The sequence below is a fragment of the Sminthopsis crassicaudata genome, chromosome 1 (genome assembly GCF_048593235.1).
Source record: "Sminthopsis crassicaudata isolate SCR6 chromosome 1, ASM4859323v1, whole genome shotgun sequence".
In the NCBI taxonomy this organism is placed as follows: Eukaryota; Metazoa; Chordata; class Mammalia; order Dasyuromorphia; family Dasyuridae; genus Sminthopsis; species Sminthopsis crassicaudata.
In genome coordinates, this window is record NC_133617.1 from 512,975,060 (window position 1) to 512,994,837 (window position 19,778).

General features: G+C 34.3%; 1 protein-coding gene and 1 pseudogene across 2 annotated transcripts in view; one reads left to right on the forward strand and one right to left on the reverse strand.

Moving 5' to 3' along the window:
* DCAF12 (DDB1 and CUL4 associated factor 12) overlaps positions 1-19,778 on the reverse strand; it is a 117,351-nt gene that overhangs the window by 15,120 nt on the left and 82,453 nt on the right. For both annotated transcript variants that reach the window (XM_074281653.1, XM_074281652.1), the window contains exons 3-7: positions 14,404-14,610; positions 8,321-8,381; positions 3,366-3,559; positions 2,103-2,168; positions 767-929 (exon numbers count right to left, since the gene is read on the reverse strand). In XM_074281653.1, the coding sequence (XP_074137754.1) occupies positions 767-929; positions 2,103-2,168; positions 3,366-3,559; positions 8,321-8,381; positions 14,404-14,610 (691 nt within the window). The remainder of the gene's footprint in view (positions 1-766; positions 930-2,102; positions 2,169-3,365; positions 3,560-8,320; positions 8,382-14,403; positions 14,611-19,778) is intronic.
* LOC141550713 (dnaJ homolog subfamily A member 1 pseudogene) lies at positions 10,208-10,816 on the forward strand (annotated as a pseudogene).

Consider the following 19,778-nt stretch of genomic DNA (forward strand, 5'->3'; position numbering starts at 1 on the left):
AGAAAGTTGAGAAGACTTGGTTATATTTCACTGAAACTGAGGATATTTTCTAAGAGAGTAGAGGAAGAAGAGGTGTTCATACTACTTGGGGCTTTGAAAACAACAGTCAGAAACTGAATTTGTCCTGGTAATCCAGTATCTGTGAGTAGCAATGTGGCATAGAGGATAGAGAACTAGCTTCAAAATTAGGAAGACCCAAGTTCAAGTCCACCTTTGACACAAATATGATTGCTGACCCAGGGAAAAACACTCAAACTGTCCGTGTCCAAGGTCACTGTTTAAGATAATACATTGCAGGGTAGGTACAGATTTGTGTTGGTAGAAGAAATTTCCTCACTAGACACTTCTTAAACCAACGAAATTATAGGCCCAATTAAAAAAAAAAAAGTCACTGTCTCAGTTAAGGATGACAACATTATTTAACCAATGCTTTTTGTTCTCTGAGGGCTAATACTGAAAACTCACTGGTTGCTAGTTTACAACATGGCCCTCATATGGCTTTGGATACAACTTAGGATGTTAGGAGTATACCTCCCCTTGCAGAAGTATATGCTCTCACACCATAATTCTACCTATTTTACTAACAAAAATAATACATTTCATCATCTTGAAAACTCAAAACATATCTGCAATATTTCTGCCCAGATGTTTCTTGGCCCTGTGGCTACGCTGGCCAAATAAGATAGAGGGCAAGAAGAAGTATGTTCAGTTCATTTATACATGCATGTTGTGAGCAAAACAAGTATGCCCACACTGGGGTTCTCACCACTGCCTCGTTCTCTGGAGCAGACTGATTTAACATTGTGTGACGGTTGTCGTGGGTCCAAGAAGGAAACATGAGCTTGGGAGCCCACTGCATACACAGACCACTCATGGCCATAGGCCAAACACACATTCTCACGACAGTATGGCAGCTTGATGGACAGGAGCTGAAAACCAACAGAAAGAGGATGAGCATATGACACAAGGAAGTGGCAGACCACAACCCCTGACCCTAGCATCTTCAAAAGCCAAGATGATCAACAGATAAAATATAAACTATCAATGAAATAAACCTATAAATATTCTTTCTTCTGGGTCTCTAGAAAACCACTCCTCAGAGTTGCCAGAAGAAAAAGTATTCTTATCTTTAAGAAATTAAAATAATTGAATATTGTTGAGAATAAAGCAGGAAAGAAGATAATCCTTAAATCCAAGAATCAGAGAATAGTTTTAGAAGAACCTGCTCTTCTACTCAAACAGAGCCACCTTTCTCCTCATTAAGGAATAAACACAACAGTCATTATCTTTGACCAAGTCATTCCATTTAACAGAATTACTAGCATAGGCTAGACTACAGAAAACAAATCAAAAGGGCAATGTATGCATGAGAGGATAAGAGGGTAACCTATCCTATTTCTTTTACTTTCTAATAAGAAACTCATTGGAATCTCGTCAGATTTATTCATTCATCCATATACAAATTTTTACTGAGTACTTCTGTGAAGCACTGTGCTAGCCTCTAAAAAAACCAAAATCTTATAAACTTACTAAGAAAAAAGTGCTTTCTGAAGTGCTGCTTCCTTATGAGAAATAATTATAACACAGAATTTCAAATATAAGTAAATAGAATTTAATATGTTCTACAAAAATTGCATGTGAACTGAATTCATCTTCCTGTCAACTTATGTCAATCATTTCAGAGATTCTTTATCTTTATATATGACTGATATGATTGCCAATGGCAAACACTATTAATTAATTTTATTTGCCCCGCCCAATCTTATTTATTTTTAAACACTTAAATAAACAAAGAGGGCTACTATTTAAAAGAATATAGCAGTGAAACTTTTTGTAATATTAAAAATTACCTTCTAATTGAACTATCTAAATATCTAGGATTCTCAAAAAGGAGAATGCATTTGGATTCTAATGATACAAGAATTAAATTCAAGTGGTTTCTCTAATTTCCTCAAGTTTAATTGTCGGCAAAAAGGGACTCAAGTTTTCCATAATTGAAAATCTCAGAATTGTTTAGCAGGCTGGGAAAAAGTCATGGAGCACCATGACCACAAAGTTAACGAATTTCATGCAAAGTCACAAAGTAAGTACTATGCTCACACCTTGGACAGTGTATGTTCTGCTTTCCAGAGATGAAAGTAGCCATCAAGTGACACTGCTCCAAGCTCCTAAAAGAAAAAAATGTGAAACAAATATATTTCATGTTTCATAGTCATTAAAAACAGAACTACATGGATGGTACCTAGAAATAGGCAGTTTCCCATTCTGGTCTTTCCACCTATCTCACTTTAATAAGATCCTTATTTCACTGTGGAGGTAATGTGGTATAGAAGAAGAGGTGGGCTTATAGAAATCAAGAAAAAAATGAACTGGAATCACAGATTTGTGACTATGGGCAAAAATGCCTTTATCTCTCATTTGGAAAAAAAGGTTATCAATAATTCTGTATTTAATAATGTTATATATAACATAATTATTTTATATTATATAAATAATAGAACCACTCTGTTAGGGTAGGGTAAAAACATTTTGCAAACTTTAAATTGCTATAGAAATATGTTATAAAATTATCTTATTATCACTAACTACTTGATGCCCACTTTTGGAGATATTTGTTCTTATGATTCTTTTCAAGTTACCTCCACCTTATTTAACACTTCTGTTTTGGAATCTTCAACTCAATTTTGGAATGTAAGTCATTGGATAAGGAAGCAAAATATATGCAAGTGACTGCTTTTAGGGTCACAGTAATAAAAATATTAATGTGAAAATACATCTAAGAATAGAATACAGTATCTGTGAGAATCTATGTCCACAGCAGATAAATAAGCAAGACAAGTATGTACTTGTGCATATACATAAATAAGGCCAAAAGACATAAACCAAATATAAAATATCTAAGGCAGAGACTGTCTCAGGTAAATAAAAGAGGTATCAATAGAAGTCTTATCTGCTGACTTGTGTTCAAGTCCAATTGCTCCCACCTTTTTAGGCCAGACTCACAACCTTGTTATTGTTTCTGGCAAACATTTTTCTCCACTTTAGGGAGAAAGAACCAAATTGGGCACTGTTGAGAACCCCAGATACACCTACATTACTTGATTAGTATTGACTTAAATCCAAGATGTAGATACATACTGACCATGGGAAAGTTACTAAAGCCTATTTCCAGTCTTGTTCACCGAAAGCTCAAGAATAAAGAAAATATTTTCTAAGATGTCTAAAAAAGCAGACTCCAGTAATCAAATTCCTTCATAGTACAGAAATCTTCCTGTGGTTTGTTCCTGTGTATTGCTCCTCAATTGCTCCTATGTATACTCCTCAGACCCTTGCACACAACATCAGGTACATGCACATATACTTACTTTGTTTTTATTATTGAAGGCCAGAGCCCGGACCTTGCAATTGTCAGGATTAGTATTCTCTTTAGGGATGTCTTTTAGGGCTCTATGTGTGATGTGAGCATACATAGGAACTCGGGATACATTGTGCCTGGCATCACTTTTAGTCAACACATCTTCTGTTACCTCCCAAAGCCCCATGGAACCATCTCGTGAGCCTGCAGAGGAAACAAGTAATCAGTTTGGACAAACACAAAGCACTGACTAACTTTTCTCATAACAAAACAGTGGGTTTCATTAGTGCAGTTTTGCATAAATTAGGACAACTTCCTATTCCCCACATAGATGTTTCCCTTCTCTTAAGAGATTTTGGGATAGAGTGGATAGAATGCTGAACATCTGAACAAGCCAGGAATCCCAAATCACATCTCAGATACTTCCTAGTTCTGTGACCCTGGGACCTAGTTCTGTGCTTAATGTACAAATCAACTCTTTGTGCATTAGTTTTTTTCTTTTGCACAATGAGGTGTTGATTCCATAGCTTTTAAAATGTCTTACAAATGTAAAAACCTTTTGTCTCCTCACACTTACTGAAATCCTACTAAAAATCTACTAAGAATTCAAAGTCCTGTAATAGGATTAGTTAAAGGCTAAAGGGGAAAAAGCATCTTTTTAGTTTGTGTTATTATACAGGTCTGATTTCCTCTCTGTTTTTCCATCAGGCCACGAATCTGTGGTAATTATTATAAAGGACTACCCTGATCTAAATCAGGAATCCCCAAAGAGAAAGCCTTTTTTGGTTTGAGTTTTATCCACTGTTCTGTCATATGAACTCATGGTAGAGATTAATCCAAAAGGCCTCAGTTCTAAAAGTCCTTAGCAGGAGAGACCAGGAATACCTATAAAACACAAAGTTGATGTGGAAGGGAAGAGTCATATGTGGGATAGAGAAGGAAAGAAACAGTCTCTGAGGGAAGCCCTAGAAGTTTTAATTCACTTTCATTTTGAGAGCCTCACTTCTAGTCACAGGTATCATAAAGAAAAGCAATCAGCTTTGAGTCACCAGGCCTCAATGTGAATCCTGATTGAGACTTGTTCTTGGGTACAAGTCACAATCTCTTTGATCCTCAGCTTTTTTTTTTTTTAATTAATTTTATAATTATAACTTTTTTTTTGACAGTATATATGCATAGGTAATTTTTTACAACATTATCCTTTGTACTCCCTTCTGTTCCAAATTTTTCCCCTCCTTCCCTCCACCCCCTCCCCTAGATGGCAGGCAGTCCCACACATGTTAAATATGTTATAGTATATCCTAGATACAATATATATGTGCAGAACAGAATTTCTTGTTGCACAGGAAGTTGGATTCGGAAGGTAAAAATAACCTGGGAAGAAATACAAAAATGCAAACAGTTTACACTCATTTCCCAGTGTTCCTTCTCTGGGTGTAGCTGATTCTGTCCATCATTTGATCCTCAGCTTTTCATCTGTATAAAGGAGGTGATTTTAAATAGTAAATTCCTAACAGAGATACTGTCAAGAAAAAATTATAAATTATAATTTGCATTATAAGTGTGAGCTGCTTGATAACAAAATACCTTTCATTTTAATAACTGCATTAAGAAATTGCTTTTGATATAAAAGGCTTTTTTATCTCAAGAAATAAATTTTTAATAGATTTTTAGCTTAAAACAACTAAGTATAGGAAAATTAGTAAGAATTTAGTTCCATTTTTATTGCTTTTAAAAATACTATCCTTTTCATAGAAAGGGACTACATCTGACTCACTTCTGAAAGATCATTTGGTTTAGATTATTTTTCCAGTTGCTGGAATGGATACACATTCATTTTTCTCACTTTAGACCCATTTGTGACCATTAGTAGAGTAACTAAATGGGGTGAGTGTTAACAGTTTTGCTTTATTCCATGGTCATGAAATGCCTTCCAATGTAATAAAATGTAAATGGTAAAAGTAAATCCTTCCCTTTTTGCTTATCCTTTTTCAATTTTTGCTGATATCTTCTATCCTCTCCTTAAACTTTGGTTTCTCAAAGATCAAGGCCTAGGCTTTCACTGTTCATCTTATCAGCTATACCCAGATGATTCACCAAATTATTCAGCCAACCCTAACCTCTAGCCTGAATTTCAATTTTGCATAAGTCAATGACTGCTAAATATTTCTAATTAGATGGTGGGATCTCAAACTCTATATGATCAAGCTGAACTCATGTTCTTTACTAAACTGGATCCTCCCCAAAATTTTCCTATTTCTATAACAGTATTTATTATCCTTCTATCTACATGCTTTCATAACCTTAGATTTAACTTTGACTCTTCTTTTTTCTTTATCTCCCTGAACATTCAGTTGCCAAGCTTGATGGAGTTGATCCCAAATTCTTTATATCTACCCCCTTCCTCATGCTCACATAGCTTGAACCTTAGGTTCAGACTTTTGCCAGAACTATTGCAATATAGCTTCCTAATTACTACCTTGGTTCTAGTCTCTTAAATCCTTACTTAAATCTATCCAAATAGTTGCCAAAATAGTTTTTCTAAGGCATGGGTCTGACTGCTTCATCTCTTACTTCTTATTGTCATCCTCTTGCCTTTTGGCAGTCTCATCAGCTAGCCATTTAATGATCTCTATGATCTGGCTCCAATCTACCTTTTTATTAGGTATTCTGTAAACTCTGAACACTATCTCCTATTTTCCATATCTTTTTATACTATTTTCCCATGCATGCATGTATTCCCCTGCTCTTTACCTCTATTCTCTTGGATTCTATATTCATTCAAAGACTAACTCAAGAACTATTCCTTCTATAAGGTATTCTCAACTCCTCAGGTAAGAGCTTTACCTTCTCAAAATAACATGTTTTTATTCATCTTCCCACAAATAGTAAATCTTCAGTAAAGTCCTTGAAGTCAAAGAATATTTAATTTTTATCTTTATTTTCTTAGTGTGCAGCACAATACACCCCCATAGAGCATTTCAATCAGTTATTAGAACTTTATAGCAAAATTGCCACATGGCAACATTGTTTCTACTCATTGTCTTATGTCTTTGTATCTTCAAACAGGACTTGACCTAAGGGGGTTACATTCTATTGGATGAGAGAAACGTCATAGACATGATGATTTTGGAGAGGGTAGGCACTAACAGCCAGAGAGATCAGGTTCTTGTAGTAATGTATAATAAAGCTTGGAAATGTTAAGGTGGAATTAGAATTCTTTAAATCTCTTCTTTTTTTTTTCCTGAGGCAATTGGGGTCAAGTGACTTGCCCAGAGTCACATAGCTAGGAAGTGTTAAGTATCTGAGGTGAGATTTGAACTCAGATCCTCCTGACTTCAGGGCTGGTGCCCTATCCACTGTGCCATCTAGTTGCTCACTGAAAAGTCTTAAAATACCAAACAAAGATGCTTGTATTTGTCATTAAAGGTTAAGAGATAGGTTTTATTGAGTAGGGAAATGACATGGTTAGACCAGTACTTTAGGAAAATCTTTTTAGCAGTTGTGTGAAGGATATATGGGAGATGGGAGACTTGAGGAATAGACTATTGAATCCAAGGGAGGACCTGAATAAGGCTCATGAGCTACTAATTAGAGAGACCAGGACATCTGAGAGAGATATTGTGGAGGCAGAATCAGAAAGACTTGGAAGCTGAGTGGCTATGTAGGGTGAAAAAGAATGAGGAGCTGAAGATAACTTGAGAGTTGTAAATCTGATATTCAGGCAGCATGTCACTTTCCTTTCTTAGTAGTAAAGACAATGTAATTCACTTCCTAGTCATCTTAAAATAAATATCATCCATAACGCCTAGATTTGTAAGGGACACAGGAAGACAAATAATATTTAAGAAAAATGTTGCATCTCAATAACTCAGCCCTTGATAGGTCCTAGCCTCAGGTAGGATCCTAAAAGAAATGAAATACTCTTATATTTGTGTCTATAATTCTTAGCAATCTGGTATAGAACTAGTTTAGTGGTTATTGCCAAACTCAAATGAAAATGTTTCTCTTGGATAAAAAAAAAAATTATATGGGATTGTGGACAGAAAGATAAAATTCAAAGGATCCTTTACTTTTCTTTTTTGAGTGTGCTGCTGGCAATATTAAAATACTTGATTAATACATTTTCTTTACAACATCTTCTTTCCTATGTTTAAATCCATTTTTTAAAAAAATCCTACAGTTTCCTGAAATAAAAATCTTGTCATACAACCAAGGAAAAGAATAAAGAACTTATCCAAGGGAAATCTTATTTCCAACCTCATTGCACCTTTTTCCTTCCTCCTAGCCAACCCCATTCTGAGTTCCAGCGAGGCCAGCCTTTTTCCTGTTCCTCACTGTGCTCCAGTTCCCATCTTTTGGCTTTGCACTGGCTGTCCAATATGATAAGAATGTACTCTCTCTCACCTCTACTTCAGAGAATCCTGCTTTCTCTTCAAAATGCAGTCAAGCACCATCTTTTGCATGAAATCTTCCTTGATCCTCTCAGATACTAGTATCTCTCTCTCAAACCACCTTGTATTTAGAAATTTTGTTTTTATTTGTACTTATTACCTTTATTTTTTTTTGTGTATATATTCATCATAGGAGCTTGTAGCTATTAAAATGTAAATGCCTTATAAGCAAGGGATTATTTTACTCATTGTTTTACTATCCCATGGCACATAATAGGCATTTAATAAACACTTGTTGATTGATTAATCACATAAATCTTCTAGCTCCTTTTATGTTCTTTTTTGCCTTTAGCACTGATAACCTTATGCAAAGATAACTCTAAGGAGAATGTACAGAATATATTCTGTTATTTTATTTAGGCCTCTAAGCCCTTTTGAATTAAGCATTCTTGGCTCTGTAGTTTTTGTCACAGAATTATGTAACTGAGAATTGTGTGATGGGAATCTCTTAACCAGAAAGCTTCAAAAGATCATAGAACATTGAAATCATCTCAGAATATGATAACTTTACCAGAAACTGCCATGGTATCACTGATCCATGCAATAGAGAATATCCAGTCCTTGTGTCCATCCTTGACAGGGGAGAGAAGAAAAAAAAAATCATTAAGAAGGTAAGGCTCATCACACTGATTCCATAATTTTGAGTCTGTGAATCAGCAAAAGAAAACCTACAAATCAATTTGCTAAAATGGCAACTATGATCTATCCCAAAATTTGTTTTTTTTTGTGTTTGTTTGTTTGTTTTGTTTTGAGGCTGGGGTTAAGTGACTTGCCCAGGGTCACACCGCTAGGAAGTGTTAAGTGTCTGAGACCAGATTTGAACTTGGGTCCTCCTGAATTCAAGGCTGGTGCTCTATCCACTGCACCACCTAGCTGCCCCCCAAAATTTATTTGTAAAAAAAAATGTAAAATTTTTTTATCCATTGGGGACTGATACAAACATCTCCAGAGATCCAGAGATCTAGAGATCTCTCCTGAAGCTGAGAGGAAATCAATTCTTTAGTAAATTTGGAAGTGCCCAGGAATCAGTAAATGAGTTCAGCTAGCACATTTCAAATCCTTGACCGATTCTCCCTTACATATTTTCCCAAGCAAAAACAAAACAAAATACACTGCTTATAGTTTCATCATCCAAAATGAATAATTTAATTTGATCAGACATGTGTGACTCTCAAAACTCTGATTCAGTGTAGAACCAAATTAAATGTAATCAGGAAATATTTAATAAAAGAAATAAATCCACAATACAACAAAGATAATGGTAACTTGTGATTTTCTAAATCACATGAGGCCCAAGAAGATCTATTCCTATTTGAGTTTGATACCACTAATTTTGACTATCATTATATTAATAACAACCATTTCCATTTTTATTAATATTGCAATAGCTTATTTAAAGTAGAAATTTGTTTTATATATGGATCTTTTATCCCTCAGGATAAACAAAGTTAAAAATAGCAAGAATCATCTCGTCTTCTTGAAGAGATGTTAACACTGTTTCTACAATTAATTTTTGGTCATTATTTTCTGAAAATCAAGTTAGTGTTTTAAATAAGATGGGGGAACTTGGTGAAAAGTGAGGCAGAAGAGGAGCTGCCACTGTTCTAGCTCCATGAAAAAGAATTTACCCTGCCTAAATCTTGCCTTTTATTCCACTTGTTCTCCAAATACTCTGAATGATTCATAGGTAGTCCCCTTTCAGCCTCCAGACACTAGTATCTCTATAGTGGCCTTAAGCATCACTTCCCAACTATAGAAAATGGGGAAGAAAAACTTCAGAACTAAAAAAAAAAAAAAAAGCATACAGGAACCTAACCTTAAAATACCACCTCTCTAGATAAGAATCCAAATGAAGGAGAAAAATTCAAACAGAATTCTCAGCTTATGAAATACTTTCTTATGCAATGAAAAAAAAATGACAAAAATGAATAATAAATCCTCAACGAGGATGGTTCTGGTAGAGGCTTTGGTTCTCCAATGAGAATATTAGATATGTTTTTTGGATGAGGAAGGAAACAAAGGAAATAAGTAAAGATTTTGTTTATCACTTGCCAGCAACCTTACAAGAGTTATATAATGGTGCAATAAGAACACTGGATTTTCAGAGAATTTCATTTGTGATAAATGTGAAGGAAGGGGTTGCAAGAAAGGAGCTGTACATGACAAATATGAAAATATCTTTAGAAAAATTATAATTTTTAACTTACGTTGAATTACTTGCTGTCTTGGGGAAAGGGAAAAAAAGGAAGAAAAATTTTGAACCAAAGTTTTGCAAAGGTGAGTGTTGAAAACAAACTTTGCATGTATATGGAAAAATAAAATACTATTAAAAAAAAAGAAGAAGAAGAAAGAAAGGAGCTGTAAAATGCTGTCCCCAATGCAGAGGTACTGGACTAGAATGCAAATAAGAATTCATCAGATAGGATCTAAAATGGTTCAGCAAATTCCATCAATTTTCATGAATATCAAGGGTATGGGGAACAAATCAGCCCTAAAGATAGATTCAAATGCAGCAATAGAAGGAAAATTGTTCAAGAAAAAAAGATTCTGGAGGTTCAAAATGAGAAGGGCATGAAAGATGGTCAGAAGATAACATTCCAGGACTTGAGCCAGGAAGCATTAACATTGCTTTGGATCAAAAAAACTTTGCTATATTTACATGATGAAGTGAGGACCTTTTCATATATCTGGATATCCAACTGGTTGAAGCACTATGTGACTTTCAAAAATCAATGATCAACTCTTGACAGTAGAACTATATCTCACCTTGGTCACATTGTCAAACATAAACATCAAATGTATGCTAAAGGTATCCTGATTTATTGCTGATTTTATGAAAAGCGGATTCTAATAAATGAATTTTAGGTAAACTTTCCAGATAATGGCTTTCTTTCATCAGATAAAATACCTTTGTTGGAAACATTATTGCTTGAAAGAAAAGAAGTAGAGAAGATGAATCAAGTAAAACTGGAACTCTGACTCATCTCAAGAAAGAAGACAACATTAAAATGAGGGCTATAGGGGGCATTTTTAAAGATGATGAACATGAAGTGGTTTTCAGTGTTAAATTTCACAATGGAAGCTAGTAAATATTCTTCATTGCAATGCTGACTTTGGATGCAATACTGAATGAGTGAAGGACTACAACCATCTTAAAGCACTCACTACTTGTTATTGTTCTGTTGTAATATTTAACTATAATGATGTTCTGTTATGTTCATGTTAACAAATAAAATTGGTAATATAAAATGCTGATTTTGCAATTTATAATGTTCAGGATTTAGGACAGTTTAACATTATAAATTATTTCCTTATGGTAGTAAAGAAGCCCCCAAGCATTTTTTCCCATGACTTGTACTTTTGTTTCAAAGTGTATTTGCAGTGGCTTAGATTGGGGTTTAATTCTTGATTAAATGTACATAAGCAGTTAAAATTGTTAATTTCTTAACTTGAAGTATTTACTGAACTTTTAAAAAAGTAGTATGGGATGAGACAAATGCCTTTAAATCAATTCTTATTAACTCAAATATCTCTCAGGATGTTATCTAGGTCTAACTTAAGTGTTGGGATTTGATTACACTACTTTCCACCTGGTGCTACAGAATCAGTTCTGAAGAATTAAGTTTACTTGGCCTAGTAATCCACAGATTACAACTTGAACAAGAAAGTTCTGCTTCCTACAGAAACAAAAAAGAAAAGAGTTTGGCTTAAGCCTCAGTTGTCACAACATAACTTTTTTTTTTTTTTTAAATAAGGGGGAGGAGAATATAGACAGGAGGAGGTAAGGTTGAAGTTGACTTATTAGGAACACCTTTTTTAGGCTTAAAGTGAAAGAAGAAAGCTAAAACGGTTGTTTAGGGTTAATTGGGAAGAGATGAAAAAAGAAAAGGGTAAAAATAGTCTTGTAGAACCACAAGGGCCACTAATGAGCCCTATCTTCTTGTTCTCACCAAGAAGCAAGAGGAATATAATTTATATTATCAGGTATAATCAGTATATTGGTTATCTTTGCTTAACTCTTTTTCTTGATTACAAGGCAGAGTTTACTTCTAAGGATAGTTGATGATTTATATAAAAACAAAAGGTCTCAATAAAGCCATATTTTTTGAAAAAAGATGGCTCCTCTCTCTCTTTTCTTATATAATTCTGTTATTTTCTCTGTGAATTTCATCTATATTGGGAGAGAAAATTGGGGAAACAAAGAGAAGCGGTCTGCCCATTGGCATTTCTCGTTCAGTCACCCCTTGGCATTTCTTATTTAGTCACAGAAAGCTTAAATAATGTAAATTACATTGTAAGATGGCTGCATCTGCTTAAGAGGGCACAGAAGCAGACCCATGTTTGAACTCTTAAGTTTAACTCTTCTTAAAAATGAAATTCTGGGCATTCTTAGGAAAGCTTGGAGACAAAAAATATAACTATCCCCTTATACAAAATCAGAATTCAACTGCACTTAGAATACAATGTATAGTTGTGGTTACTGCAAGATAGCATAGTTTGAGAAGGTCCAAAAAAACAACCAGAATGATCTATGGGTTGAAGGGCTGGATGAGTTCCTTTAGAAGACACTAAAGACTTTAGAATCTTCAATATGGAACAACAAAGGAGAAGAGAAACTAAGTCTACAAAGTTATGAATGGTATGAACAACAAATTCTATCCCCAATGCCAAAATTCTAAGAAATAGCAGCCATATCCATCCTTCTCTGAAACTGAAACAGATAAATTTATACTTAATAAAAAAGGGAGAAATTACTTAATGAAGTAGGAAGTTAAACTATGGAATTCATTAAACAAGTAGTATTGTCTGAAAACAAAAGATCCAAGATAGGGTTCAATCAACTCCAAAATGAGATATTTAAGGAATATTTAGGGTTATGTTCCAAACACATTTCAACATTCATTTAGACAAATCTTCACTATCACTTTATGGTTCCTTAAAAAAAATTTTTTTTGCAAGGCAATTGGGGTTAAGTGATTTGCTCAGGATCATACAGCTAGGAAGTATTAAGTGTCTGAGGCTGGATTCAGATCCTCCTGAATCCAGGGCTAATGTTTTATCCACTGAGCAATCTAGCTGCCCTATTCTTTATAGTTCCTTAAAAGAAAAAAAAAAAAGGACAAAGAAAAAAATTTACAGCCTGAGCTCTACTAAAGCCAAAAATCAACTGATTATTTAGATGATGCTGAGATTAAGATTGATCCTGTATCATTTTCTTATTGATTCTATTTACAGTTAATTGGCTGTGTTCTGTAACTGTTTTTGTTCTATAAATGGTTATGCCATGGTTTCTGTCTCTAAATTTAGGTCAGGATTTGGCTGGCCTGTAATGGATTAAGTGCAAAAATCCAGCTGACTTCTGGGGATGCTAGTGAACACAGAGGAGTTGAGTTTAATAGCTTTATATCCCAAACCATAATAATGAAAAAATAATTTTTTTTTCCTGAGGCAATTGGGGTTATGGGACTGCTGAAGATCACACAACTAGGAAGTGTTAAGTGTTTGAGGCCACATTTGAACTCGGGTCCTCCTGACTTCAGACTGGTGTTTTATCCACTGCGCCACCCCCGAAAATGAATATTTTTCAACTTAAAAAATATTCAAGGAATATTAAATTCTCTCCAGCGCCTGGAACATTTGTCAATTTGAAGTTATAAAAGAAATTTCTAAAGTTATAGATTAAGAAGTTGGATACCTCTTCATCTCATGCACATTTTGACAAGAATTCCCAAGGGAACTCTAGAATTTTTTGTTGTTGCTGCTGAGCAATTGGGGTTAAGTGACTTGTCTAGGGTCACACAGCTAGGAAGTATTAAGTGTCTGAGGCTGGATTTGAACTCAGGTCCCCCTGACTTCAGGGCTGGTTCTCTATCCACTGTGGCACCTAGCTGCTCTTAACCTAGGTTTTTTTTTTTTTTTTTTTTTAAGCTACCCTAAACACTAGAGTTTTTGAATAAATGTGATAAGATTTCATTATCTACCATGTATTGTAAGAATATATATCACTCATCTTTTACATAGCCTATGTCAAACATATAACAGTGGGATTCTTGATCCCAAATAAATTATTGTACAAAATCATACTGAAATCCCCAAGAAAATAATTATATAAGATTATATTGGAGTTACTGGTTTTCAGGAGCAACTAGGACAAATCCTGACTATTCTAGGCTCATACTAGGTAACTGGAGCTCAATTCTAAAACTAGCCACAAGATTAAAAGGTAAAGAAAGATGGATAGAATACCAGACAAAGGTCTTCATTATGTGGCTATTCTATCTTGGACCACACAGAAGGGAAATTATTTTCTAAATTCAGCGAATAGAAAGATGGTAAATCACACATAGATGATTCATTTCCATATCTCTGTTGGATATTTTAAACCAGGTGCACCAATATACAAATAGGAATGTTTAAATCCAACTCTGATGTTAAAGTCTAGATAAATCTCAAATAAATGATCATCACAATAATTTTTTCTTCTACCCACTATATATGATGTGAAAATCTAAGTAAACCTCACATAGATGATGATCACAATAGTTGTCATTTCTTCCCACTATACATCCCTAGCTACATTTAGAAACAACTTACATCTCCCACACACACAGGATCTAATGTAGGCAGCCGATAGATTGCAAGGCTGTTGGGGTTGTCTCCTCCAGTGGCCAATAGTGTTCTTGAGGGGTTCAGCTCGATGGCATGGATACCACAGCCCTGCTGGGTCACCACTCCAGGTTCTCGATCTTTCAAAATGGGAATCTTGGTGATCTGGCCTGTCTGGACATCGACCACAAACAACTGAAAGAAAAAAATGGGGCAGGGAACACCATAAAAGAATAACTAAGAAGCTGAGTAAATGTACCATTTTTTTTCCTTCAGGATTGTGAGTTACAAGATTATAGCTACATCAGAAAAGACCTGCTGGATGAAATACTTTTAAACATCATGATAATACAAATGTTTATAGCAGGTATTTCTGTAGTGGCAAAACACACATACACACAAACTTAGAAACCCTTCAATTAGGGAGTGGCTAAACAAATTATGAAGAAAATATGGAAAGACGAGGTAGAGTGAACCTACATTATAATACATATAATATTTAAAAGATATACAATTTAGAAAGATTTAAAAATTGACCAATGAATGTATTGAGAAACCATGACTCCAAATAGCCTTATAATCTAACATGATACCTCTTCTCCTGACAGACAGAGGAATCAGGGTATAGACTGAGACATATATTTTCTGAATACAGTCAATGCTAGAATTACTTTTGGTTGATTATGCTTATTTGTTACAAGAGTTTTGTTGCTGCTTAAATTTGAGGAAGAGGGGCGAAGCCAAGATGTCAGAGAGGACACACACTTCTGAGTTCTACTATCCTCATATTAATTACAAAATTCAGCCTCTGAAATAATGCTGGACTGGCAAAATCCATAAATATTTGGAGTGCAGCAAATTAGCAGCAGAAGATAATTTCAAAAATCACCAGAAAAATTCTGTTTTGACTGGGTGAGAGCCTGGGAGGAGGCCAGAGCACACTGAGCAGACTGGGGGTGGGATTCTCCATGGGGTGGAGAATCTATAGGGAGAACTCTACCACAGTGTTGGTTACTCTACCCTGGTTGCAAACCAGGAGATTAGCAGAGAAGTTATAAAACATTAAACACAAATACAAAAGATAAAGAGTGAACCCCAAAGGGCCAGAGTCTCACTGGACCTGGCCACACCCACCCAGCATGGAATGACTCAGGCTAATTCAGAGCAGCCACTGTCACTTCTTTATCTATAGAGGGAGCTTGGAACCTCCTTGCCCTAAAAGGAAATCCCAACTTTATTTTAAAAAATAAGTAAAAGGGGAAAGTGAGCTCTACAAACAGCTTCTATAGTGAAAGAGAACAGATTTCAAACCCTGAGGAGACTAAAAGCAGATTGTCTCCAGATGAAGCCACAAAGGGTGATATAACCTGGTACCCACAATGCTTCCTAGGAAAAATTATAAAGGATCTTAAAAGAGAGCTAGAAGAAAAATGGGAAAAAGAAAGAATTTGGAAAAAGGGTCTGGAAAAGACATATAAATCATTAAAAGATAGATTGGAAAAAGAAAACAACTCCCTGAAAAGCAGAATATGTGAACTGGAAAAGGTAAAGAACTCCCAGGAAAACAGAATTTGTGAAATGGAAAAAGAAAATAACTCCTTAAAATTTTTTTGTGAAATGGAAAAAAAATTTCATGGAACAAAATAACTCATTTAAAAACTCAATTGAACAAATATAAAAATAATTTTAAAAAGTAAATGAAGAAAACAATTAAAAATCAGAACTGAACAAATGGAAATGACTTGATGAGACATTAAGAATTAGTCAAGCAAAACCAAAAAATTGAAAAATAGAAAAAATTGTTAAATAACTACTTGGGAAAACAACAGACTTGGAAAATAGATCTAGGAGAGAGGATTTACATACTATTTTCCAGGAAATTATCAAAGAGAACTGCCTAGATGTCATAGAATCAAAATTGGCATTGAAAGATTTAATTGAATACCTCCTGAAAGAGACCCCAAAATTAAAACTCCAAGGAATATTGTGGCTACATTTCAGAACTATAAGGAAAAAGTATTACAAGCAGCCAGAAAAAAACAATTCAAATACCAAGGAGCCACAATAAGGATTACTCAGGATCTAGCAGCTTCCACATTAAAGGATTGAAGGGCCTAGAATCTGATATTCCGAAAGGCAAAGGAACTTAGAATGTAGTCAAGAATAAACTACTCAGCTAAACTGAGCATTTTCTTCCAGGGAAAAAGATGGACATTCAATGAACTAGGTGAATTCCATTTATTTCTGATGAAAAAACCAGAGCTAAACAAAACATTTGATCTCCAAATATAAAACTCAATAGAAGCATAAAAAGGTAAAAAAATTATTGAGAACTGTATTTCTGTTATGAGCATACATAGAGAATGCATGTATAATTTGATTTTAATGTTATAATATAAAATAAAGGAACTAGAGGTGAAAAGGGGATTGTACCAGAAAAAGGGAAAAGTGGAGGTAAAAAGAGGGAAATTTCACCTCATGTAGAAGCAAAGGAAACCTATATATTTGAGAGAAAGAAGGGAGGGGGATGAACACTGTGTGAATCTTACTCTTATCAGATTTAGTGCAAAGAGAAAATATTAGACATATATGATTTACAGAGAAACTTCTCTCATCTCATTGAAAAGTGGGAAAGGAAAAGTGAAAAGGGAATGGGATAGGATAAATAGAAGGGAATACAAAAATAGTAGGGGAAAGGTATAAGAAAGGGGGAGGGAATCTAAGGGGAAGAGATTCCAAAGGGGGAGGGCTGCTTGAGTCAAGTGGTGTCTCTAATTTAAATACTGGGGAGAAGAAGGAAAGGAAAGAGAGAAGTATAATCTGGGGATAATAAGATGGCAGGAAATACAGAATTAGTAGTTTTAATGGTAAATGTGAATGGGATAAACTCCTCCATAAAGCAGAAGTGGATTGCAGACTGGATTAAAAGCCAGAATCCTACAATATGATGTTGACACAAACACATTTAAAGCAGGATGACACATAAAAGAGTAAAGGTAAAAGGTTGGAGCAGAATTTATTATGCTTCAAGCGAAGTAAAAAAAGCGGGGGTAGTCATCCTGATCTCAGATCAAGCAAAAGCAAAAATTGATCTAATTAAAAGAGATAAGGAAGGAAACTATTTCTTGCTAAAGGGTACCATAGATAATGAAACAATACTAAACATATATGCGTCAAGTGGCATAGCATATAAATTCCTAAAAGAGAAGTTGAGAGGTGCAAGAAGAAATAAACAGCAAAACTATAATAGTGAGAGATCTCAAACTTGCACTCTCAGAATTAGATAAATCAAACCACAAAATAAATAAGAAAGAAGTTAAAGAGTTAAATAGAATACTAGAAAAGTTAGGTATGCTAGATCTTTGGAGAAAACTAAATGGATACAGAAAGGAGTATACTTTCTTCTCAGTAGTTCATGGAGTATACAAAAATTGACCATATATTAGGTCATAGGACCTCAAAATCAAATGCAGAAAGGCAAAAATAGTAAATGCATCCTTTTTAGATCACAACGCAATAAAAACTATATTCAATAAAAAGCCATGAGAAAATAGACTAAAAAGTAATTGGAAACTAAATAATCTCATCCTAAAGAATGAATGGATAAAACAGCAAATCATAGACACAATTAATAATTTCATCCAAGAGAATGATAATAATGAGACAACATACCAAAATTTGTAGGATGCAGCCAAAGTGGTAATAAGGGGAAATTTTATATCTCTAAAGGCTTACTTACATAAAACAGAGAAAGAAAAGGTCAATGAATTGGGCTTGCAACTAAAAAAAGGTAGAAAAAGAGCAAATTAAAACCCCCCAATCAAATACTAAACTTGAAATACCAAAAATAAAAAGGAGAGGTTAATAAATTTGAAAGTTAAAAACCCCAACAAAATAGATAAACCTTTGGTAAATTTGATTAGAAAAAGGAAAGAGGAAAATCAAATTGTTACTCTTAAAAATAAAAAGGGAGAACTTTCCACTAATGAAGAGGAAATTAGAACAATAATTAGGAGTTACTCTGCCCAACTTTATGCCAATAAATTTGATAACCTAAGTGAAATGGTAGAATATCTACAATTAACCCCAATACTATATAAATTTGAAAAAATAGGGAATGAAGGAGTCCCACCAAATTCCTTTTATGACACAGGCATGGGGATTGATATCTAAACCAGGAAGGATGAAAACAGAGAAAGAAAAATTATAGACCAATCTCCCTAATGAATATTGATGCAGAAATCTTAAATAAATCTCTTTTTTCCCCCCCGAGGCTGGGGTTAAGTGTTAAATAAATCTTAAATAAAATATTAGCAAAGAGATTACAGAAAAGCATCCCCCAGATAATACACCACGACCACCTAGGATTTGTACCAGGAATGCAGGGCTGGTTCAATATTAGGAAAACTATTAGCATAATTGACTATATCAATAACCAAGTTAACAAAAACAATATGGTAATCTGAATAGATGCAGAAAAAGCATTTGATAAAATCCAACACCCATTCCTATTGAAAACATTAGAGAGTAGAGGAATAAATGGACTTTTCCTTAAAATAGTCAGTAGCATCTATTTAAACCATCAGTAAGCATCATATGTAATGGGGATAAACTGGAACCATTTCCAATAAGATCAGGAGTGAAACAAAGTTTCCCACTATCATCACCATTACTATTCAATATTGTATTACAAATGCTAGCTTTGGCAATAAGAGATGAAAAAGAGATTAAAGGAATTAAGAGTATGTCATGAGGAAACCAAATTAGTCACTTTGAAGATGATATAATGGTATACTTAGAGAACCCCAGAGAATCTACTAAAAAGCTATTAGAAATAATCTACAACTTTTGCAAAGTTGCAAGATACAAAATAAATCCACATAAATTATCAGCATTTTTATACATCACTAACAAAATCCAATAGCAAATTCCAAAGAGAAATTTCATTTAAAATAATGTTGATAGGATAAAATATTTGGGATCTATCTCCCAAGGGAAAGTCAGGAGGAACTATATGAGCAAAACTACAAAACACTTTCCAGATCTAAACAATTGGAACATATTAAGTGCTCTTGCATAGGCTTGAGTGACTATAATAAAGATGACAATATTATCTAATTTATTTATTTAGTGCTATACCGATCAAACTCCCAAGAAACTATCTTACATGACATAGAAGAAATAACAATAAAATTCATCTGGAAGAACAAAAGGTCAAGAATTTCAAAGAAACTAATGAAAAAAAAAAATCAAATGAAGGTGGACTAGCTATGCCAGATCTAAAACTATATTATAAAGCAACAGTCATCAAAACCATTTGGTATTGGTTAAGAAATAGACTAGTTGATCAGTGGAGGTTAGAT